This window comes from Phalaenopsis equestris, unplaced genomic scaffold, assembly GCF_001263595.1.
Source record: "Phalaenopsis equestris unplaced genomic scaffold, ASM126359v1 Scaffold000202, whole genome shotgun sequence".
NCBI lineage: Eukaryota > Viridiplantae > Streptophyta > Magnoliopsida > Asparagales > Orchidaceae > Phalaenopsis > Phalaenopsis equestris.
In genome coordinates this window covers 2,640,119-2,666,433 of record NW_018164644.1, presented here as the reverse complement: position 1 = coordinate 2,666,433, position 26,315 = coordinate 2,640,119, and the positions used below count along the sequence as shown (strand labels likewise).

The window sequence follows — 26,315 nt, the reverse complement described above, 5'->3', positions numbered from 1 at the left end:
TATATGTAAACTTAATATTAAAGATTATTATATATAAAAAAAAAACACAATTGAATTAAACCATACAAATGAACAAAACTATATCTGCCCAAAATTTTATTGCTACCCAAACTCTATTATAAACTGCAAATAAAGAGAATTATAATTCAGCTATTTTCAAACCATGTTGAGAAATATAAAAGACTATATTTACCCATTCACCATATATAGATTAACTTTCAATATAGTTTGCTTAATTTCTTCAAGATGATAAAGAAAAATAGTGGCTCAATATTGGCTTCCGTGCCGCTACAAACCGTCCAATAGAAATTATATACAAAAAGCACTTGCATTGCATTGCCCAAATACAGCTGCCACTTGCATCACAAATGAATAAACAAAGAAAATAAAACAAGACGTCTAATTAAATGAGAAACTATACAGAAATTTCCTCAAGAGGCCATTAAGCTGGGCCCAAATCCTTATTGGAAATATTCAGCATGCCACCAAGCTCGTTCACTTTATCTATCAGAAGCTTCAATAGTGGAACCTTAGAAAGGGTCCCACATGAGCCCACCATTATCAGCTTCTTCTGCGCCCATGAGTAACAAAATTTAACAGCCATTAGCCTCATACGCAGCGATGTATACGTAAGGTAGGTTACAGAGAGGGTATTGGGGGTTATATCCGCGTTGTACCCCCTACAACCTACCTATTACCTACCAGTAACTTACAAATATATGAAAACAGAAGCGCGGAACTTGCCGGTTCCAGTTAGGTTACAGGGAGGTTACAAGAGGTATAATGTAGATATGACCCTTAATACCCTCTTTGTAAGCTACCTGACTCGAGGTCAGGTATACATAACCAAATTGAAGGACAAGAATAACGGCTCAAATTCAAATTGGTTCAGGTATTAGAAATGTTCTAAGCACTGATTGAATTGGAGTATAATACCTTCGCGCGGGTGAGGGCAACATTGATTCTGCGCCAATCTCCAAGTAACGAGGTAGAACATGATTTAGAGTTTTCAACGGATCTAACAAAGGAAATAATTAAACAATCCTTGTCCCGTCCCTGAAAAGAAAGCGAAGATCTCTTGTTACAAAATAATCTCTTGCAATAGCATTTCGACATGGACAATCAGACCATTATGGCGTGAATAGCAAGTTTAAGGAGCTGATTAGAGCGGCCACTAAATGAGATTTGGAAACCATCCAATTCTGGCTTTCAAATGCAGACAAATAAAGGCTTCTACATGCTTCAAATCGCGCAAAACTATGCATTTCTTAAAGATAGAAGTTGGAATGCAATGCAATGCTAGTGTTAATCCTCCTAAAAATATTTATAAAGAGAATTTATAAAGAGAAAATTGAAGGAAGCATTAAATAACACAATAAGATTTCGTAAAAATAAGTGAATAAATATCTATTTGAGGTAGGACTTTTTTTTTTTTTAACTGTTTTGCTTTCCAGATTGCTGGCACACTTTATTTGGCTACAATTTGCAAACTATTCATTAAAAATTTATTGTGGGAAGCTATGTTTTGCAATCAGGTATGTTAAATTAATGGTACATAAGCATACCAAGCACTTGCAAAAAAACTTATTAACTCAATGAAATTTTAATTATATTCCCCGTTAACTTTGTTTTAGTATTGATCACCTGCAGAAAAATAATGTTAATCTTATAAATATCATGATAAAATTCGGTCTATGAAAATGAAAACCATCTCAAGTGTCCATCCATAATGACAAAAACACATATTCAAACTCATTCAATCAAAACATTCAATCACAATAGAGAAAACACACAATTTCTCATCAACATTAACCTAAACTAGATTAGTGGACTATCAAACTGCCTATAAGTGAGGATTGTGAGGGAGGCTTTTTAGTATTCATGTTTTGGTTATAACTAGAGTTTAAAATTTAATTTATTATTGTTTGATGGTTCAAATTTAAGTTATTTAAATGTTGTGCATATATTTTTTATTTTGATTTTAATCTAGGTTTCCCTTCAAAGTTATAGTGTTGTGAAAAGTGGGATCCGCCTAACCAGATGTCTCACAACTCACAGCTCCCTAGCCCTACAACAAGATAGAGCACCTCTGTCGACGGAGTGAGACACCACCCTAAAGAGGTGAATTTGATTTAAATTTTAAATTGATTAAAATTGATTGGGTTGTATTTTACATTTTTGATTTCGTTTAATTTAGTTTGACTTATGTTTTGGTTTAAATTAAGTTTAATTAAGTCCTAAATAAGTTAACTAAGATTTAATTAATTAACTTGATTTGGTTTAATTAAATTTTAATGTTTAGATTTCATTAATTAACTTGCCTTAATTCAATCTAAGTTTAAATTATCTTCAAGTTTATGTTTGATGCGCGCTAGAAGATCCGCGGCCAAGAGTATGAATCATCGTCTTAGCGTTACACGAGAAGTCAGCACACATTCAGATGAAAGAAAATAATTGATAAAAACATCAGAAATTTTAAGTGGAAATCCGGGAAAGAAAAACCACGAGTCCTGACCCAGCTGAAGAATTTTACTATAAAAATATGTTGATTGAAGAGTATCAATTCCTATTTTTAAGAATAAAGAGGATGCATAAATGTATACAAATTACAGAAGAACTAAGTTAATGCATCATACATTAAAATTATGGGAGAGCGCACACACACAGAGGTTAAGATGTGATACAAAGTTTTCTCAAAATCAGTTTGGATTTATGTCGAGCAAGTCTTTTATGATTATATATATTTACACGTATAGATATATACACACGCCTTAATAATTGCATTTGCAAAATAATTACTAGGCAATCTAAATAAAAATTAATCATTAATAAGCAAATAGGTAAACATATCCATATACATGCATCATATTATTGTTTTTCCTTCCCCTCAATTCTTCACCAATTGTTAGATTTTCACTCTTAAGAGGTGAATACACTTTTCATAATCAACTTCACCTTAATATTTTCCATGCATGCATCATTTAAAATTTCCATAATTTTTTTCACAACCTACACCACATATTCAAAGTTATAATGAATATTAAAAGATAAAATAATCAAAATTCCACGATCAGTCAAATATAACTAGTCTACTCGTTCATCCTTTTTATTAACTCGCTTAAATTGACATTAAATCAAATTTCAAATAACATAAATCTAAAGTTTTATAATAATAAAATGTTTTCGTTACTTAGAAGCATATGTCTACCCACGCCAATCGATACTCAGGATCGAGCTACAGGTCCCGATGTAACAGACTACAATTTACATGCATGTGATAGCATAAAATGTGATAGCAAGCAACCCTTAACAGTCAGGTCATAAGTCCAGGAGAATCGGGGTAGTTTCACTATTCGATGGGAGTGAAATCCATAAACTTCACCATTTTAGATTAGGCTCAAGTCTCTACATCCCTGTAGAACTCATATTAGTTTAGGGCCTAAACTGGACTCTGTCTGTCTTGCCACATAACTGTTTTTTCATTAGCTTATCGATAGCTCGTTGCATCAAATATAAGTTCAAACCATCAAAAAATTGCACAATTCAAACAAAAATTTTATTCCAATCTTTAAAATGTAAAGTGCAATCTTATAATAGACCGAAATAACTACTAAGGGTGTCTTTGGGGGAAAGGTACGGTCACATTGCAGTTTTTTCGGTTTGATAAAATTGTGTTTTGTCTACATTTTCAAAAAGTTGCAGTTGAAACTGTGTTTGTCACCGAAACCTAGCTACCTACAGCGACCGTTAGAAAGCTGTGATTTGACTTAAAAAAAAAAATTATAATAACCACCATAATTTTTTTTAATAGCAACTTTCCAATTACTTCTTCAAACAACCAACTGCCCCAAACTAACCCTAAACCTTCCAGTATCAAGTGATGTCTGCTCCGCATCCATTGGTTTTCCGCATAAATTATTTCAGTTTAAGCATCATATTTGAAATTCAAATAATAATACCTAAAATTAAACATTGAAATCTATATAAATGATATTCATTGTTTAAATCGAGAATTTTCTTAAAAAATACATTTTCCTAAAATATAACTAACTAGGGAGGTTTTCATATCAGTGGATACCAACAACCACAAGTAAAATAAACTATCTTTTTAGGAATAGAAAAAAAAACAACTGGTACACAACCCCATAAAGATGTTAATCATCACTTCAAGATTGAATCCAACATATAGTAATATTTTCAACCCTTAGGATAATATATTATTTATTGATATTGTATTTGATAACAAGCAAGAAATGTCAAAACTATTGTATGTGGTCCCCCATATTGGAGAATATTTTCTACCAAATTATTATTAAAATAGGACCTTGAAATATAGGTACTCTTAAAGGCAAAATAATTGAATTAATAGACATTATGGTTCAGAAGAATATAAATATCTTATACATTAAAAAACTAAGGGAGTTAGAAAAGGCAAAGAAGATTAATAACATGTATTTTAAACTTTGATATTCAAGTAGAAGTTGTACTAGAAATAATGTGAGTGTAACCATAAATAATAATTTATAGACATTAATCGACATTAATAGACATCATATTTTTTCCGCTTGATGTTGCTTTTCTTCCTTCGAATATAGATGACACTTGACATCATTCTTCCTTCATCAGCATGCCAGGTCTTCGTCTAGAGCGGTAAACTTCACACAACAACAACAACAACAACAACAAAGCCTTAATCCCACTATGTGGGGTCGGCTACATGAATCCTTTTTCTCCATTGCGTCCTATTTAGTATCATATTTTCATTTAGTTCTAGTAAATTAAGATCATTTTTAATACAATAAGCCCAAGTCTTCCTAGGTCTACCTCTGCCTTTCTTAACACAAGTCGAATCTAAAACATCTACTCTCCTAATCGGATCATCTAATGGTCGACGTTTAATATGACCAAACCATCTAAGACGACTTTCTCTAATTTTGTCTGTCACAGGAGCTACACCAACCCTATCACGAATATATTCATTCCGCATTTTGTCTCTAAGTGTAAAGCCACTCATCCACCTAATCATTCTCATCCCGGCAACACTTAACTTATTATTATGCTTCTCTTTTAAAGGCCAACATTCAACGCCATAGAGCATTGCAGGTCTCACCACCATCTTATAAAATTTTCCTTTCAGTCTAAGCACGCAACCCTCCACTTTTCTCATCCGGGCTTGGGACCGGCAACGGCAGTGTTAGCGGTAAACTTCACACGACAAAGAAAATTTGCATTGACCTTCCTCCTTCGGCTTCTTCGTGTGTGAGATTGTCCAAACAATAGCGATGCCTACTTCCGGACAAAATCGTGTTCCTCCTTTCCTCATTCACGCCAGTTGCTGATTCAAATCCTCTCCCATTGCAATTCGGCTTGGCTCAGTTATCCCACACATAGTCATTACTTCTCATTCACACCAAAGCTGCCACCCGCTCGACGTTACTATTCTTCGCCTAACCTCGATAAAAAGGTTTGAAATCCTCAAATGCTTTTTCTCCCTCCCAATCTTGCCTCCATCTGCAATGATTTATAGGGCGAACTCGCCCCTCGAGTTCTTGAACTCTCGTTGCCCTCAAGGAGATGAAACGGGATGTCACAAGGATTCAAATAGAAATGTGAAAATGTGAAAATGTTTAAAAGATGTGAGAATTTCTTGACTACAATTTTTTTAAATATTATTTAAAAACTTAAAACATGTCCTATTGGTTCCTATTTTTAAGAATAAAAATGATGCATAAAAGTATACAAATTACAAAAAAACTAAGTTAACGTGTCATACATTAAAATTGTGGAAGAGTGATTGAACATATGTTACCACGCGGTAATGAAATTTCTGAAAATCAGTTTGAATTCATGTTGGGCAAGTCTACTACGGAACTATAAATTTATTGAGAGAGTAAGAGAGATCTGCATATGATTTTTTTATTGATTCAGAAAAAAACTTATGGTAAGGTTCCAAGAGAAGTACTTGGAGAGTTTTAGAAAATAAAGGTGTTTGTATAACTTTTATTCACGTCATTAAAAATAAATATATTAGAATCATTACTTGTATTTAGAAACAAGGAGGAATCAGAGAAATGTTTAAAAATAGAAACTTTTTTTTATGGAAAAGCTTGATGCAAGCAAAACTCTTATTAAAGGAACCAAAAAAAGGCTTACAAAAACATAGAAAGTCATAAATTTAAAATTTAGAAAATCAACCTGATACTTATCAATAGTATGGATCTCCACACAGGCGCTGGTCGCACACTGAATGTGACTGGCTTGAGAGTTGTAAGGAGTTATGATACCAATTTCATCCTCTGAAATTTCTCTTTCAAGTAAACCCAAAGTTATCTAACAATAACGTAAAAACAGCAATCAATTTACTTGGTCCAAAGAATTTGTTTGCTCATTAAGAAAATAAAAGATACGGAAAGAAATGATAGAATAAACTCCTCACTGTTGCATAAATTGATAAAATTTCAGAAATTTTAGTATTTATATAGAAAATAAATTATTGCCACCGCACATCAATGAACTTTGAAGAATATTGTAGCCAAGTTTTCAATTTTTTTAGCTGCTATTCTCATAAACGACATTGCTTAGCAAAAATTTAGACTAGTTACGTGAAGTAAAGAAAGATTATGTGGGCCCTAATTTACATTTTTCCACTCCAATGGTGCTGACATTGTTGAAAATAGATAAGGAACACAGCGATTGTTCTTGATTAAATTTAAACCTTATGGAATAGAACTTATATTATATTTGCTTATGTTAAAGAATTATTCTCCAATGACAGCACATTATTCAAATTAATTATAGATTCAAAGTTCAATAGCATTTTAACTTGTACCTGAAAAGTAACAACATAAATTATCACGATACATTTTTAATGATAGAAACATCAGATTTAAAAGAGCTTTTAATTATGGCATGAATCCTACATAAATGAAGTCCACCATGCTGACAGTTTAAATACTAATCTAGTCTCTAGTTATACGTAGAGCATATATTCTTAGTCAAGTAACGATGCACTAATGATGCCATAGAGTGCACATCTACTACCCTTAGAAAAATACAAGAAAGGCATTATAAGAATATTGAAGCATGGATGTAATATATAATTTTTTTTATAAAAATCAAAATGAAAAATACAGATTATTTGATAAAAAATCAATTTATTTTACTCAAAACTCATTTTTTATATTCCAAAATTAAATAACTAAAGCGATAAAATCCAATAAATATTGAAATATAATACATACAATGCGTCATTTGACGATTTATCAGTTACTTTTAGAATATATGGAAAATCTAAATTCTTTTTTAAATATTTCATATTTTTACTATTTAAATATTTCATATTTTTACTATTGCAGTACAAAACAAAATTTTACCTAGTCCTACCTCTGATATAATAAGAGTTTCAACGGGATTATGCACATTGTTTTCCTCCCTTACCTCAGGCGCAGGCAGCATGTCTGAAATAGAAAAATTAAAAGAATTATCACAACATACTAACGGTATTGCAAACTGATAAACACGGAAGCCCACAAACCTGTGTTGATAAAAACAACAGATTTATTTGGGTCTAAAACCTGCAGTTGACAAAAATAGATGCTTGAAAATTACACCAATAGTTTAGATGAGAAAAGATTCGTCAAGTGAGAAAAAAAAAGCAAAAAAAATATATGCTCAAAAAATGGATTCATATAATGCTTTCCTTAAATTGATGATTCCTTAATGCTAGTTTAGATGCTCATAATTTAAGTGAAAGAAAATGTAAAAATGGGTGAAACTGAGAGAAAACCTAAAACTTCTGACAGTAAACAGAAAACATCAGGCAGAAATCAAAAAGTACTTGCAGAACATTAATTAATCTTGATTGTTTGCTACTTTTGTCACCATTTTGTTTTAGGCCTATCATTTCAATTTTCCAATCATAAACTTGACGCACTAAATTTCCCAGAATAGCTCACAACGAACATTTTGATCTGTCAAATCTATCGTGGATTCATGATCTCAAAGTTTAGAAGATGGTACATTCACTTAATGATTAAATACATTCTCAGCAAGGCACCATCATTGGCCCATGATTGATCACCAATAACACCCCCAGTCAGAGCAGTGCAGTTGGAATAAACGAAAGGGTCGGCTAGTTCAATTAATTTTTAGATCAAAAATAGACGCAACATGGTTGCTCATTGTTAATAGGAAAAATATACATTTTCTTTTTTTCGGGTAAAATCCTAAAGACCAAAACCTCACAATCATATTCTATAATTAGAACCTGACTTGTTCACTTGAGACATCATGAAAATTTTGTCCAAATCTCCAAGCGCTTTTTGAAGTCCTCTTGACTGCCTCCTGTATTCTCAAATCCAAACTTTATACATCTCAAAAAAAAAGGGGGATCACAGTTTAACCACCCGCAATACCTAAATAACTCCCTCATGTTGCCTCATCAGGTGAGATTGATCTGACTAAAAAATTTCAGTCTCAGGTTGCCCAATTAAACTTTAGGTTGACTTCAAGTCTGAAATTTTAAAGCCAGTTAAATTTTGAGATGGTTCTAGATGTCCCTAAAATCGAATATGACCCAAATTGAAATGCGAACATTTGTCTCAAACACTACGGATATGGTGAGAAGAAATATATTTTACATCCCAAATGGGAATGATTGTTTTTGGTACAGAAGTTCCTATCAATTCATTATTCAAGTTAAAATAAATGAGGCATTCAATCCCAAAAAAAAATCCTAAATGGATCAAGCTCAAGTTAGAAGGGTACATGTTAACCATTTTAAACCACAAAATAGATAGGTCAATTTTGAGTCAAGCACATCTAAATCAGGTCAACATCGACTCAAACTCAAGCCCTACTTATCAACATTAATTGACACCTCTACCTGCCAGAGGAGGATCAACACCACATCCTTGGTTACCTTGATAACCTTTCTGCCTTACCTCATATATCAACCCAAAGTTATATTGTTTCCAACTCCAAAAACGAATTGACCTCAATTACTCCACAAAATTCTTGCATAAACTCCCCTGCACAATCAGGACATGTCACCTCCAAAAAAACCAAAAACCAAAAACCAAAAAATAATAATAATAATAAAAACACATCCCAACAAATCTCAATCACCTCCTCAACCATCATGATTCCACGCTTGCCACCTTCACACCATGATACTATTGATTTCCAACATCACCTTCAAAAACTTCTCATATCACCTTTCCCACAACATAAAAACCATGCTCTTTATCTCTAGGAGGATCATTCTGACTATCCCTAATCACCAAGACAACCTTTCTACATTGCCTCCTCAGTTACCTCCACATCCAGTAAAATTGTCTTGGACTTGCGACTATTGTTACCCAACATCATACTATGATGATACCTTCTTCACAACTCAAAAATGAATAGTCTTAACTGTCCTCAAGCACCGCAATAGCCTTTTACATCTTCAAAAATAAAGATCATGATGTATAAAAAATGATCTTAATTTACTAGAATTAAATGAAAACATGACACTAAATAGGATACAATGGAGAAAGAGGATTCATGTAGCCGATCCCATGTAGTGGGATTAAGGCTTTGTTGTTGTTGTAAAAATTAACATTATTCCCTCACCTTTGATTAAGACTTTGGCAGTAATGTATTTAAAGAGGATGTAAGAGTGTAGGATGTAAGTATTAGGCTACTGGCGAGGATGTATGTACTATTCACCGGGACATAACCCAATGACCTAGAGAGAGTGTAGGATGTATGTATTATTCACCGACACTAAGCTAGCGAGGCTCCTTGCCTTCTTAGGCTGCTGGCGGTCCCAACTCAACAGTGTAATCGACTCGTAGACGATCTATTTTGCAATATATACAAATATAATGACGCAATAGATATTTCCCTTACAAGAAAAAATGTTTTCCATTGCTAAACAAAAGAAAACTATTTTTCTCCTATAAGCATGACAAACCACAAACTTTAAATGATACAATCTGATCGACCATTTGTCATTTATTTATACTGAGCTATGAATTGCCCTCCAAAGATTGTCTTATTGGAAATTTCTAGCTGAATGTCGGGCTTTATATACGTGGATGACCGACGGTTGCTTTCGGAGTATTTCGGGAATAATTAAGTTGAGTCAACCTCGACCTGAATGCTTATAATTTTTCTTGATTTTTTGTATGTTTCCTACGTTTTTTTGGAGTTTTCGTGGGTCACTTAAAATTTTATTTGGGTTTTTTTGTGTGTTTCTACCGGTTTTCTTCGAGTATTTTGTGAGTCACTCGCGGTTTTATTCGAGTTTTTGCAAGCATTTGCGATTTCGGCAAGTTTTCCATGAGATTTTGTCACTTGTTTTTTATACATAAATGCATGTTTCTCTTGCCTGCTTAATTCTCTATCATACTCGTTTGCTCCAATATACAATACTAACTTTTGCAGTTGCAACAGATCCACCAAATACACAGGTTTATTTACTTACTGAATTTTTACCGCATTTACTGCGCATTTTACTGTTTTTTTACTGCTCTTTCCACTGCTTTCTTGTACTGCACTTTCTTATAGCATATTTTGTTTATGCATACTTTAAATTAATTGTATGACCTTCGTGGGTAGCATGACAAAGATGTAGCGGACGTAGAATGATAATAAACAACAGGAAAACAAGTCAACATCAGCTAAACCTTTCCTTAGTTTAAATAACAAGTCATAGGACTTCGATGTGATTTGTCTAGGCCAACATAAATCCTCACATCATCTTTTAGGCCCCTGTACCATCAAGTTGTGCATCATAAGTCATAGCTCCTTTTAAGATTCAGAGGTTGTCGTTCGATACGAAGTAAATACTCCTATCTTCCCAGGCTATTTGCACGTTTGGGTATCTTGCGAATGTAAGCCCTAAATAAAAAAATTGACATAATTAAACATCAAATAACTTCGCCTATAAGACATAAAGCCAAACAAGAAGATGGTTGGGAAGTAATTGAGGCCTCACTTGAAATCTGTGATATCCCCTACCTTCTCACTTCTTTGACTCCTAAAATAATTGTTACTACTTGCGCCATTCCTTTTTAACTTTCTTATATCCAATCTTGAAAACCTAAACTTTGAAATCTTAAAACAGAACCACTGATCTTAATCGAGAGTTTTCTTAAGTGAACCGGTCATCTAAGATGTAATTAACTATAAGGACTTGTTGTTATAGGGAACTAAGAACCCAGATAAAATAAACTCTATCTAAAAATTATATTGGGTAGGGAAATTTTTCGGCCAACATAAATGATTCGCAGACCAGACAGATGTTATAAATTTCATGATTTATATAATCGAGTCTTTTCGCTAGGTAACATGTCCATCTTTTGGGATGAATGTGTTGCTTGAAGAGGGGTGTTTGATTATCTAAACTATTAAATATATGGGATATGTTTAGGCTCATATTTCAAAAATTAAAATACTACTTTCTAAATCAAATTACATATATTTATATTAAATCAAATTTAAATCATTTTCAAAATAGCAGCCGACAGTTTTAGGTTTGTTTCACATCCTCCTTGCATTTCATGGTCAATTTTTTTACATGATAGCTAAGTTAGCATACCAACACTAGCATGATCAAGACAATATTTGAATTCATAAACATATGCAATGAAAAATTCACAATGATATCACGTGTTATAAATAATCATAGCCATATATTCTGCAAAAGTGTGTCTGCAGAATGATTCAATACTTTAGAGTCATAACCATATATTCTGGAAAGTGTGTCTGCAGAATGGGTTAAAACTTTAGACAAAAAAGCACAAGAAAACTAGATAGCGCTGAAAAGCAAAAAAATGATCACCTCTTTTAGCCACCATTTTATAGGTTCCACAAGGCTTAACTTCATTTTTGCATTTGCAACATCCAAAGAACCACATCGCAGTCTGTTCCCATAAATAAGTGTATTTGATAGTTCCATGATACCAGCACACATCCGATACTGACAGATCAAAGATGATGGCTTGCAAATTAAATTTGTGCAACGGAAAAACATATTTCAATTATTGCAAACAAATATACAAAATTAGAGGAACCTGGCTTTGCAAGGCTGATATAGCCTGAGGATGAGCTTCAGAAAGCCTGCAGAATAAGCTTACGGCCATTCCATTCTCCCGAGCCTCTGTGCTCTAGGAATTTGAAGTAATTTTGTACAATTAAAAAAATGCAATTAAAGAAGGAGTAGCGCACAAACAAGAATAACCTGAACAAGCGGTGGTAACTGATAATGATCTCCAACAAGCACAAATGTAGAAGCTAGCATCAGTGGCCCAAGAGAAACCTGAGATTAGATTAAAGAGATGGTGAGCTCAATGCAACTATTTCTTTAATCAATTTTAACTAAATTATGAAAATATTCTAAAGAGCAGAACTCTGATGCTTAAATTGAAAGAAAGAAGAACCAATCACGTCCATGTACCCAAGTTAAAATTACCATAAAAAACACATTAGCAGATGCAGTTAAACCATAATAAAAAGAAAGCACGTACTGGCAGTGTAATTTGTCCGGCTTCATCCATTATGCAAACATCAAATTTTTTGTTTACAAGTAAGGGATGTTTTATGCCCAAACATGTTACTCCAACAACACGGATTTGGTCCATCCTCAGCTTAACATCATCAACAGAGTGAATATCTGCTGCCACCACCAGGTAAAGATCACATAAATGTAACATTTAATCCTCCAACATTAAAACAAAGAAATGTGACCTGTAAAGCAATAATGACGGATGTCTTCATGAACAGCTTCCTGCCTTCCAAGGCGAATAAAATCGATGCCCTGAAATAGAAGAAAATAGTTACTACCATAGGAAATTTACAATAACATCTGACTAGCACATCAGGGGATGCCCCACAAACCATGAAAATTCTATTGGGAATTAATCAAACCAAGATGTTAACACAAACTTCAACGTTTAAAGCAACTCTGAAAAAAATTTACTACCCATCACATGAAATGCTAGTGATTTAACAAAGGTAGTTTGTATTGTTCAAAGCAAACAAAGCCTAAATACATGATTTACATTGAAAAACACAAAATTACTTGGGCAATAATTTATAAGTGATTTTCCGCCAGTATATGAAGATGGTTACAATAAATATTTACAGAGGTCCAATTTGGTGAATGTTCTGGCAATCGCCATTCTGGTCTCAAGTTTACGAGTTTGAATCAAAAAATAAAATAAAATTAAAATTAAAATTTTAAAAAATAATCTCTTTAAAATGAAAGATTAATGCTGCGCAAAACCCTCCCCACATGAAATTGTACGGAGCCCCACAAACTGAATGTCATGCAGCTTTTTTTTCCAATAAATATTTTATTACCTCCTCTCTAAGCTAAGCTTAGGTTGTGAACTCATGTTGATCTATGCCTTGCAATGCTTTTCTCTGTGAAGAGCATGCATATAGCATTACGCAAGAAGGAAAAGTAAAAAGATACCAAAAAACAGGCCCTCAAGCATGAGGAAAGTGGCCCTATCATTCCAGGGATAACGATAAGCTGCAAAGATTCCAGCCCCATAGTAAAAAAAAAAAAACAATGGGTAAGAGCACTTTGTGCACAAAAGTGGACAGCTCTATTAAACTTCGGAGGAACAAAATTAAAAATAAGTTGCTTAAAATCTGTAAGAAAAGCAAGCTCCAAGTCCATGTTTGGAAGGTTCTTCCAGCTGGTTCTGCAGGCTTCATGTGAAGAAATTAATGACATTAGACTTATATTCCCTTCAATAATAAGGCCAGGGCCTTCATATAATAAAGGTTGAATGAAATATCGTAACAAAAAAACAGCTTCCAACTCCGTGAGGGAGGCATCCCAATGCAGAGTATGGTGCCCAGCCGCCACCAACAATGTTCCAACTTTGTAATCCCGAACCCAGCCAAGTCGTTCAGAAGAAGGGCACCGTCAATATTTGCTTGCGGGGGGTAGAGACAGATCGGAAGGCCAAATGGTGCAGAATTGCTCCCGAATAGGATAGGGAAAGGAATGAGTAATAGCTGTCGAGACCGACACAGCCATGGCGGTTGAGGTCCCATGAGACGATTGTGTTTATTCGCATTCTAGCTTTCAGGCTTTGATAAATAACACCACAGTAGATTTACCCAGCATTACTTGGGACTCAGCAAATCAAAAAATTTGAGAATTTCCTCCAAAGAATTGAGTTCTGTTAGGTGAACCTCCCATCTTCCCAGGATCCGCAACATGGATCTAACTACTTTGCATTTGGCACTAACAAGGACCCCTGTCCCCAATCTCCTCGCAGCCCCAAGGACATTCAGTTTCAATGCTTAAGCCCCTAACATTCAGTTTCAAAGCCTCCCTTCCTAAACTGGTCCAGTCTTCCCAACTGCGTCGGCCCCAATTTAGTAGCCCTACATCAATCTCTTGGTGTTGGGGGAGCATTGACCTCTCGTCACAACTTCTAGTTGTCTGTTGACGGTAGCGGGGTTGATGTAAGCTCCTGAGGCTGATGGATCTTCTACTGTGCTCCGAGAAGCGCTTGGATCACAATGGCAACGACATTGTCCCCCAAACATCTAAGGGTGTTTCCATATTTGCAAACATATATCCAAATCGATCCACTACTGAACTGACATGAGTCTGTGTGTTGTGCATATACTGTTGAATGTTACTTATGTTCCCAAAGTAATCTTAAGTTGGCTCAACCTGATTTGGAATCAAGGTAACCTGAGCCTTCACAGATGGTGATGGCCATGGAAAAAAGGTATTGATCGAGATGTCCTGAGACGCTCTCTGTCATGGCCGGCTTATGTCTGGAATCAATGTCACGGTCACATCATCATCAGTCGTCACCAAAATTAGTCCCACCATTTTTGCTCTGTTGGTAAGGGCATTTATGATCTCAGGATCCGCAGAAGGGAAAAGGACGACAATCTTCCCCTCCTTAGTGAAGGAGTAGCTATTTCTGAATCCATTGTGTTGTGTCCTACGATAAAATCACAACCTACCCCTTGCCTCCCTTCCTGAACCAATCTAGTCTTCCCAGCTGGGTCATACTGACCCGACCCACAATTACGTAGATTTTTAAGCTCCGAAAAACGGCAAAAAACTTGACCCAATTTAAATTTATGAGGTTAGTGTGCAAAATATATTTTATAAAATTTAGAATTTGAATTATATTTCGCACACTAGGGTTCTACACAAGTATACGCATTCTTTCAAGTAATATAGGGTTTTCTTTTAAGACCCAGTATCGATCCCACAGAGAAGCGATGCAAGAAATCCCTTAGGCAAATTCTAGTCTACTACTATCAGGCCTTAGTTTGGAATGTCGATTAAAGTAATTTTTTTAACAACTATTTTTAAATGAAAATCTTAAATATAAAAATAACTTTTCTAGATGGTTTGAAAAATTTTGAGAATTTAAAAACTACCCCTCGTGCAATGACCTAGATAATGTGTAGGAATGCAATGTTTAGAATATAATATTATCAGTGACAAATAGGAACATACATATTCTTTACCCCTCCCCAAGCTAATAAAAAACATTAGTTAACCTAGAGTTTTTCATCTGCTTATGTAGTAGTGCTGAGTAGATTCTGGCCTATCAGTTCCAGATTACCCACTATATACTCTCTATAGAACTTACTAGAGACCCTTAAGATCAAAACTCTAGACCGAATTGATAAAAGAATCTAGTCTGTCACCATAGAAAAATCAATTATACGCTCATCAAAACTTATTACTCTATCTATTTGCACTCCCCTCAGGTGATCACACGGCTCAGCCCAAGAAGAAATGTGGTACTCACCAGTTTGGTGAAATCATGGCTCCTCCGCGTCATTTTGTTTTGCAATAAATTTCTCACAAGTTGTCAGTTTACAAAGTCGATTAAGAGCCGGTGAAAATATCATCACATTAATAAAATAAGAGAATATCTAAGCAAATCTAAATTCTTGAACATGCATCTATTTCATTGTAAAAGAAAAGTAAATGATGATAATGACATAAGCAATAAAAAGATTGATATAATTAAGTAATAAATTATGAGTCAACAAGGAACATATGTCTACCTATTCTTTTTCGAGTGTATAGGCATGCTTACTATTCTATTAGTTTTATGCAATTATCTGTCATCTAGAAGCATCTAATAGAAACAAATCATTAAATTATATTTGCTTAAAAGTTTTATTGCCGCCTGAACTATTTCATTAGTCAACCGGTCAATGTGAGTGCACTCAATTCGTAAGAAGACTACTCTCCCGACTTTTAGTTTCACATGCAAAAAAAATTTTAACATAATTTTTTGCCGCTTAAATTAAGTTAATGAAACAGAGGAGATATTACTCATCACATGAAAATAAAAAAAATTCTATCATGAAACAAATTTTCCTACATATGTCACTACTTCATATTAAAAGAAAAGAGTAAAGAAAACTACTTGCGAAGCATGGATAAAACACCAGAAAAAAAACTTTGTTTAAATCAAAGAAGATCCACTAGAAAATGTTTACAAAAATTACAAGATAACGAATAATACAATAGATAGTTTTTTCCCTCTAAAAAAAATGAAAAATCTCTCCACCAATGTCTCCTGTCGATCATGCGCCGCCCATACGTCCTTGCTCATATCTCCCAAAATCCCTCACAAATCTCTCCAGAAAATATGAAAATCTATATCTTCATACTCACGCCAAAATCCTCCTAAATCACTCATTAACAACTTTTTTAAACTCTCCTAATTACTTGTCATGAGAGGCGTCAAACCTCTCGTTTTAAAGAGAAGCAAAAACCCCTCCTTTCTCCAAGAGACATCTCTTCATCCAAGAGACACACCCTTTCATTAAAAGAGACACATCTCTTCATTCAAAAGCTACTCCCAGTGTCTAGATTGATTTAACCACTCTAAGGGGCGTGCAAGCTGTCCAGAAGCTTCCAAAATGTCTGAAAATGGCCCAGAATCGACCAAAGACCATCCAGAAATCATCTGGGGCGCTATAGCGTCGGTTTAAAGTCGTGTCTGGCGCTATAGCGACATTTGCGAGCAGCTCCACTGTTTTGCCACGTTTCGCTCCAAATTGATTTATCTACAAAGTAAACATTAAAAAAACTTTTCCTTAAAATGTAATTTTATTTAAAAATATGTGATAAATCTAAAGGAGATTAAGCAAAGAAAGATAAATTGAAATGTGTCACATCAAAATTTACTTCCTTACTAAATGTGACTCCAAATTGCATCGTTTGTGCTTCATTTTCACTAAAACTCTAATTATTATACATGAAACCAAAAATATACAAAATACATTCCTCTAAAGAGCAATATCATCAAAAATGTATATAAAATGATCATGAAATATACACTAAAAACAGATAATTTTAAGTTGGATCACATACCTAGTTCAATAGCCCCGCATCATCAATCTTATTATGTGAGGTTAATCTACATGCATATTAAAGCGATCTACTCACTTGAGTAAATTTTTGGAATAAAAAGTCACTCATATTTGGGATATAATTTAGATCAAGTATGTTTACAATACTTCCACTGGTATATTATAAATTCTTTGGGTTCTATTTTCTTCATAAATGCATGCAAGTAGATTCTGCCACTTTAACTTTTAGGCCATTTACAACTTTGGGTTCAATTTGAATTGAATTTAACAATTTCTCTAGAGAAGTTTAGAATTGTTTTTTTCATCGCATGATTATTGGAGGGTAGAATTTGAAGTCATTCCTTCATATCAGTCCTCATACAAAATCGTCAAACAAAACTATATTGAAAATTTCAAACCTCGCCTGCATCTGACAAAGTAACACATAATTCATCTTTATATTCAACAACTAAAAAAGCATAAAAGTGAAAAATTCTACGTTCATATGCAAAAAATGCAGTTCCACTTTGTCAATTCAAGCTCGCACAAAATATTCAAAACAAACTCCTGACCTTAGCATGGAATCAATGCCTTAAGAGCTTTCATTTATAGTCTAAACACCTTGGGTGTGCTGCATCAAAGAATACTTATCTAGATTCTCCATATGAATTAGCCTCTCTTCCACCTCCTATTGTTGGTGATATATATGGAATTGAATCTGAGGTCCTGTTTAGGACAGTTTATAATTACTGCGGCATTTTCAAAACACCGTCGTCTCGTTTGATAACTACGTTCGAACTGCGTTTTCAAAAACAACGGAATTGAATCTTTAACAAACGTGGCCGCAGGATCAACCCCAAGGTCCTCGGTCGTCGGTCATACCCTGATGCCCTCGCACCTCATCTCTCTCGTGTCTCGTTTCTCTTGATCCCTTCTCTCTCACGACCAAAATCATCGAACGAACCCTCGCGAAACATAGCAGGGATGGAAGCGAAGGGATCGCAGCTCACAGAGACCAGCAAAACTCCCATCTTGTCCATCCTTCTGCAATGCTCCGACCAGAAACCATTCAAGAAGGTTTAAGGAAGCACAGGATTTACGGAGTTTTTTTTTTTTTTTTTGGCAGGGAACTTTATATCTTTTATGGCTTCTCCCCATCCCCTTCCATTTCCAAGAACATTTGGGAGTTGTGGGACGATGTGGTGCCTTCCGTCAGAAGTTGGACCAACTCGAAGATTAATTGAGCCACATCGAGTGGCATGCTCGAAGCCTCCAATGGTTTCAAGGAGCAGCCTCGATCATCTTTACCAATCCTAGAACATGACAGGAGAGAAAAATGGCCATTTTTATTTTCTTCATCGCGTTATGTTCTTTGTTCATTCATTTTCCTCATTCAGGGAGTGTATTTTTCTTTTAAGAGATTTATCTATGAAATTTTTGTAGATCTAATGAAAATTAGTTATTTATATTGTAAATTATATGCTTATTCATATGTGCAAAAAGATTTCTTAGCAATGTGTGAGGTCCTATTTGTTAAGATTTTGATGTTTTGGTTTTATTTTACTTGAATCATGGAAAAATTTTTATATAATTGATCCAAAGCAAGTGAATTGTTACTGGATTTTCTTTCTGTTAGGATTTGTTGGTTATTGCCTAGCTCCTTGTCTTTTTTGTTAGCTGGAATGGTAGTCTTATCAGCCCTCGACAAGGTGATGGGTCAAGTTTGAACCATCAACTTGTATCATTGATCTCCAATCTTATATATTATAATGAAATGAAAAATTAATTATGCCTAGCTAATTAAGCATGATGAAAGTATTCTGATGAGGCTTTTAGGGATAAAAAATCAAAAGATTCAAAATATAGAGACACTCTAGAAAAAAATAAAATTTATTTTTCTATTTTTGCAATATCAAATATATTGCTAAGACAGTTCTCTTACAAACAATATTACTTAACATGGGCAGAATATTCATTTATAGACAAACAACTGCAAATCAGTTGTTTTCAAACAACAACCCCAAACAGTCAGCCAACTTATCAAGATAAGTTGTTGATCAGCAGTTTATCAGGATAAGCTATTTATCTGAATAAACTGGATAAGTTGCAACTGCCGCAAATAGACCCTGAGTAGCTTTATGATTCTGATAGCAATAATGGAAAATATTTTCAAATTCTATTATAAAAAGAAAAAAAATAATTATCACCACTGACCAAGATTCATCAAGCTACAAACAAGACACTTATAATAAGTAATTTTTTATATTCTCTTCATTTGTTAAAGAATTCTTTTATCTTCATGTTATCATTAATTATCTTTGATTTTACATTTTGCACTCAATACATTATCTAGTCATCAAATTTTATTTTAAAAAAAACTTAATCATAGAGAGCCTCTTGGATTGAACAAGCCAAATAATACAACAAAAAGATACTCCTACCCAAAAAGCACTAGTAAAGCCAAAAAAAAAATGGAAAGTAACAGAGCACGTAAGGAATAAAACAATGGAATAGAGAAAATGATCTGATTTTGTGAGATCGCCTCTTGTGGCTCAAGCCTACTAACAAATACAAAACAAAATACAACAATAACAAGAAGCCATCATCCCACTAATAGGGGTTGGTTACATGAACCCTTTTTTTCTTCTTTGTGTTCTATTGAGTGTCATATTTTCATTTAATTCTAATAGATTAAGATCATTTTTTATACAACATGCCCAAGTATTTTTAGGACTACCTCTACTTCCTTACCATATATCACATCTAAAACATCTACTCCCCTAATTCAATTGGTCAACATTTAATGTGACCAAAACATCTAAGACGAATCTCTCTAATCTGGTCTGTCACGAAAGCATTTTCATCTCAGCAACACTTAACTTAGTTTTGTGTTTTTTCTTTCATAGGCCAACATACTACACCATAAAGCATTGCAGGTCTCACCACCATCTAATAAAATTTTCCTTTTAAGTCTAAGTGGTACTCTTCTATCACAAAATAGGCTCGATGCATTCCTCCACTTCAATCAACCAACTTGAATTCTACTATTAACATCTCCATCTATATCACCATCAAATTTATCATCACTTTGAACAATATACTTGAGATATCTTAAACATTCAATCTTTTTAACAACTTGATCACCATTATTGCAACTCCGCTGCTAGATCTACTACTACTAAAATTACATTCCATGTATTCAACTGTAGAATTGATCAAAAGAAAGCATTTAGACTCTAAAGTTGACCTCCATAATCCAATTTTTTTTCTAAACTCTTTCTATATTCTTATCCACAAGAAGGAAATCATCAACAAAAGCATACACTAAGTACATCCACCTTTAAATATAAAAAAAAAGCTATGGGCTTAAAACCGGTCCCTGATGTAATCCAACTGAAATACAAAAATACTTGGGCAATCCACCTTCCATTCAAACACAAGTAGCTGCTCTACTACACATATCTTTAATGACTTGAATATAATTCATATCAACACATTTCCTTTAAAGAGCTCTCCAAAGTACTTCTCTTGATACATTATCTTTTTTAATTTTTTTCTAAAATAACAAAAACCTTATCTAGATCCTTCTTACTCTCTTTGTGTTTCTCCATAAAACCTCTCAATAAAAATATAGCTTCTATGGTTGACTTGTCTTGCTTAAATCCAAACTTATTTTGAGCAATCTTTGTGTCACGTCATAGCCAATATCAATTATTCTCTCCTATAATTTTAATGCATGAGATTTTAACTGAATTCCTATATAATTTAAATTATGTATCCCCTTTATTCTTAAAAAATAGAGATCAATATACTCTTCTCTACTCATGCATCTTTTTAGTTTTCAAAATTACATTAAAAATTTTAGTTGGCAACAAAATTCCTAAATCCCCTTAACATTTCCACACTTCTATTGAGATATCACTAGAGCGTATTGATTTTTTACACTTCATTATCTCACCCACATATGTTGAATATCCTAATCTAAGAAAAACACTTTTTGATTTTTTCTTTAAATTAAATATTCACTTTCTTTTTCTCTTTGTTCCAATAGTTTATTTTTTATTTAAAAAGATTGGTCAGAGACTATTAAACAAGCCTCCCGACCAATCTCATGTGCCAACGAATTTAATTTCGGATCGAATCTGTGACCTCAAGGGTCTTGCAGAACTCTGCCAACCAAAGAATCATGATAAGTGGCATATATATATATATATATATATATATATAAACGCCCGAGCGGTGTATATATAGAAAAAAAAAAAAATACAAAAAGATATGAGAGGGCCCAATAGATGAAATCCTACTCATACGATACATCGTATAAAAATATCCCAACAAAAAGATACAAAAATCTCAAAAAAATGAAAACATGTAAAAACAAATGTCTATGGACGAGGCAGTCTAGACCTGCCTATTCCTCTGGTTCTTGAAGCGGATCCAGATAACAAACTCTGAAGTGTTGTTTCGTTGCCAAGAACGACCAAGTTATCATCCATTAAATTTCCAAGCTGAACAGTGACACCAACCTTCTTCCTCCGCCGAAAAGTGTAAACTTGTCATTCTTCTTCTGAATACTAGTCAGTCTGATTCATAGAAAGAAAAACAGTTGCAGTGATGAGTTTCAGTGTTTGTGTAGGACAGTCTTCTAATACTTGGGAAACACATGCCCTCTCAACAGGAGTTCTATCAACTGATTAATAGCAGTAAGAAGGTATGTGTTTGGCTTTGAATCTTCCTCGTTAGTATTAGGAGACACCTTTTTCGTCATCTAAATGTGAATATTCGCTTCATCCTTATCTTCAATCACCTCATAGAAGGAAGCCTGAGCACCCTCCACGGTAGGTAGAGCCTGAGAGGATAGTATGTCCACTCCAGTAGAAGAAGGGGCAGTGATCGCATCCTGCCTTCTAGGGGCAACCACCTGGCTCTCATCCAACAAACAACCCTTATCAACATTTTCCAAAACAATATCAGTAGACAAACCATTTTGCACCATATTTGCATGGCATAGCAGTAGGTATCATAGGCAGTGAGGAAGAGGGTATAGTCTCCACAGAAATGTGCTGAGAAACAAGAGGCGGGGCTACAGCCGGCCGTAGATGGGGAAGCAACCGATAACAGGATGAAGAGCTATGACCAAACATTCCACAGTGAAAGCAATATTGGGGATGAGGTCCCATCACAATCTTCTGCCAATAACCCTGATGAGGGGAGCCAATCCAAATCTCCCCTGGAAAGGGTTGAGTGATGTTGCGCTCTACAAGCACACAAACTTCAGAAGACCAGGTTGTATCAAGCGTGGAAGTATCGACCTTCAGCGGTTTCCCAAAAGCAATTGTCAAAATATAAAGGGTTTCATAATTGAAGAGATGCGCCTTGAGCACTGAAAAATTAACCCAAACTGGGATAATAGGAGATTCCGATTTATGATCAAAATCCACTGTCCATTTCAGAAATTTCATAAAGCGATTATCGATTTTGAGAACTTTTTGAGCAAAGAGTTGAGTATAATCCGCATCATTTGAGAGTTGAATGAAAACGTGACGGCCATCTAGCGAACCAACTTTCCAACTCCCTGTGAGCATAAGAATCGAAATGTTTTCTAATAATCTCAATCTTGGGATTTCCATACGGAAATTTCCCAACAAGAGTATATCTGCATGTTGAAGCCAATATACTCGTTTCCTTATCAGTGAGAAACAAAACGGGTTTGCTATTTTTTCTTCCTTAGTTTTTTAATAAAGGTATAAACACCTCCAGATTCATGTGCATCATGAAATTCTTGAGGGAAGAAACAGGAACGACAGCCTGCCCCTGGAGTGGAACCCCTATAGACAGTCGCAGCATAACTCGGGGGCATTCCCCCAAACCGGAACAAAAGCAAAACTCAAGTGAAAAAAACCCACGCGCGAAACTGGAGTTGAAGCAACGACGAACAGAAACAGGGAAAACAAATTTCGATCAGAAGCGGGGAACGCGACGCGACAGTGGTCGGGCGAGAAGTCATGCGAAATTGTCGTCCGACAGGTAGAAGACGTCACACGAAAAAGATCCACGAGCGAAGCCTTCGTCGTCGGGAACGAAGGAGAGACCGAAGGACGCGAGCAAGCTCGTCGTTTGGCAGAAAGGAGACGACTCTCGAGCAGAAAGAAGGAAAGAAGCCCTTCGTTGTCAGGTACGACAAAACCGAATGACACGAATCTTCGTCGTCGGAGACGCCGTAGCCCGTGGAGAAAGCCGATAGTTTCAAAATATATATATTGGACGGCACACACACACACATACATTATATATCACTTAATTTACTACATAATTTATTATAAAGATCATTAAAAGCATAATTCTTAGCATCACAAATTATTTCTTTTAGACTCTCTACGGGTCAATTTATATTTTTCCCAATTCTCTAAATTTTTACATTTAAAACAATTTTATAACAAAAAAATCATATATTTTATATTTCCTTATACATGATTATTCCACCACCAACTATTTTCACTTATATTTTTTATTCTCTAAACACGGCTTTTGTGACTTAGGGTTGGTTAATATTGATTGTTACTTAATCCCATATTGCATTAGCTTCTTCACAAACATACCAAAACTTAAGATCCTGAAGTTTACTCATAAAAATAATTGTCTTTTAATTGCCCCCATCAAATTCTATGACAATATTTTATTGTATTTTTCAACTATTCATCTTAAGATTCAAAATAAATAATCAATGTTGAGTAATTAATTTTTCACTAAAATTGGATTTATAATCTTTGCAATCTTGACGATCTTGTTTTTTCTCATACAAAAATAATCAATTTGTGTTTTATTAAATTCATTCTTATAAATAAAATTATATTCATCTCCTTTCTTAAATAAAGTATTAATAATAACGAAATCATAAGCTAAAACAAAATCTAATATGACACTACCTTCTTCATTAGTCAATCTAAGAGTGTAATCACCATGATTATTTTTCAAAACTTATATCACTCTACCAACAAGTCCAATTAAAACTCTTTCAATAAAAAAATTTCTTCAAAAGGTATCATCTATATTATTTCTTTTAGGTCATTCCAAAATTTTTCTTTTGAACATATATACGAACATACTTGAGGAACATAAGCACTTAAAACACTAAGAATCATAGTATCAACAATAATCTTCAAGGCTATAATTTTATATCCAATTCCATTAATTTTTACAACATTATCTTTCAAACTCATATCTATAATTACGCATACATCAATTTTAGTATGACTCCTACCTGAATGTCAAAGTAAAACCTAAGCTATCATTCTCCTTAGCATTTTCTCTAACACATTTAGTTTCTTCAATTCATCAGATATAATTTATTAGTGAGAGTATCTAAATTTCAAGATCCTATCCTAAACCCTAAATGCAATATAGAATGATGTACAATAAAGCAAAAGCAACATATAAAGATAGTAAGAGGAAGGAAAAATGTGGTGGCAATATGCCATATTGCTATGATAAGCAAAAAAAAACAAAAAATTGGGAAAAAGCACCCAAAAAATGAAATGTATCTAGCTGGCTCCTACTAAAAAATGAAGATGTAAATGAAGGGAATGAATGTCCCCAAAATTTTGGGGTCTGAGCGGTTTCTCCCAGATCAAGAATCTAACATACTAAAACGAACAAAGGGAATGCTAGCAGAGATGCTTGTTCTTAAAAGTGACTTAAAAATGCAGCTTCTGTATCTTAAGATAGGAAAATAAACTGAAGATGCTGTTTTAAAATATACAAATTAAACAATAACCTGAGCTTTTAGCTTGATAAGCAAATTATCAATAGCCGAGTTGGTGTAAGATGTCAATAAAATGGATGCGCCTCTAATCAGGAAAGCCTTAACAGCATGAACTATTGTTGAAGTTTTCCCCGTTCCGGGCATTCCCAAGATAAGTGCGTAATCCTTGGCAGAAAGTATCTGGAATAATAAGTCGAGTAAACATAATGGAATTAAATGGAACTACTATTTGACATAATTTCCAAATGAATTTCAAAAAAAATTCGAAAAAAAAAATAGACTATATGTTATGGTAGTTGATTGTGCATAACAATAAAGAGAACCAGAAATGCTTACCTTCTTTATGGCTCTACGTTGGTCGTCATTTATACAACTTTCCAAATGTACATACGAGACTGCTGGGTCCTGGCTAAGTAATCCGCCACTATCAAATCTAGGTGCCTAAAAAGAAATCAATCAAAAGAACAAGGAAATCTGAACGATACTGTACAGCATTAATGTTCAAATAAGAAATTGAACAAAAAAACAATACTCACCTCAAGGTCAACAACCATTTTCCTAAGCCGGGAAATTTGTAAATTCGAATCAAACAACTCCAGAAGGTTGAATCTTTAAAAAGAACAAGCAAGCAAAACATTAAGCAGCTGCACTAGAACAAGCTATGATAAATGAAGAGAAACAAATTCGAACTGATACACAACCTCATCATTGAATATGATGTAGCAATCTCATCCTTGTCAATCCTCCACACTGCATGCATTAGATCAGCTTTTGAAGAACGATGGTTACCTGGAATCCTTAAGCGCCGAGAAAGAGATATCTAACAAAAAAGCAGCTAGGCAAACTAAATTTAATAGTTAAACATAAATTGATAGCTTGTAATATTAAAACTAGTCAATATGAACATGAAAATGAAATATTAAGGTTTGGTACAAATAAGAAGCAAAAATTATGTATTTTAAATGAGATCCTTACAGAGATATGAAATTCATTAATGCCGCATATGATTCCCTGCGCAACTGCTGGACGTCCATTCACCATGCTGATTATCTAAGCACAAAACATATAAAATTAAGTATGAAAACCAAGCTAAAGAAAGAACATCTGTGGTGCTCAATGAGCAGCACCAATGATTATAAAACAGAAAAAAGGTTAAAAACAAATATATATATATCTATATATATGCTTAAATCCAAAC

At 34.2% G+C, this 26,315-nt stretch overlaps 1 protein-coding gene across 3 annotated transcripts in view; it reads right to left on the bottom strand.

Moving 5' to 3' along the window:
* Positions 1-198: 198 nt before the first annotated feature.
* The window catches only part of LOC110022794 (DNA replication ATP-dependent helicase/nuclease DNA2), an 81,471-nt gene continuing 55,354 nt past the window's right edge, over positions 199-26,315 (bottom strand). Inside the window, exons 20-34 of one of the 3 annotated variants that reach the window (XM_020721902.1) lie at positions 26,093-26,167; positions 25,819-25,937; positions 25,654-25,726; positions 25,454-25,558; positions 25,130-25,297; positions 12,736-12,805; positions 12,516-12,661; positions 12,230-12,307; positions 12,063-12,155; positions 11,831-11,968; positions 7,535-7,574; positions 7,384-7,457; positions 6,196-6,330; positions 937-1,056; positions 199-571 (exon numbers count right to left, since the gene is read on the bottom strand). In XM_020721902.1, coding sequence (XP_020577561.1) covers positions 443-571; positions 937-1,056; positions 6,196-6,330; positions 7,384-7,457; positions 7,535-7,574; positions 11,831-11,968; positions 12,063-12,155; positions 12,230-12,307; positions 12,516-12,661; positions 12,736-12,805; positions 25,130-25,297; positions 25,454-25,558; positions 25,654-25,726; positions 25,819-25,937; positions 26,093-26,167 — 1,563 coding nt within the window. In that variant the 3' untranslated portion in view covers positions 199-442. Of the gene's footprint in view, positions 572-936; positions 1,057-6,195; positions 6,331-7,373; positions 7,458-7,534; positions 7,575-11,830; positions 11,969-12,062; positions 12,156-12,229; positions 12,308-12,515; positions 12,662-12,735; positions 12,806-25,129; positions 25,298-25,453; positions 25,559-25,653; positions 25,727-25,818; positions 25,938-26,092; positions 26,168-26,315 lie in introns of those variants that run through there. The other 2 variants (XM_020721903.1, XM_020721904.1) reach the window with 2 other exon arrangements.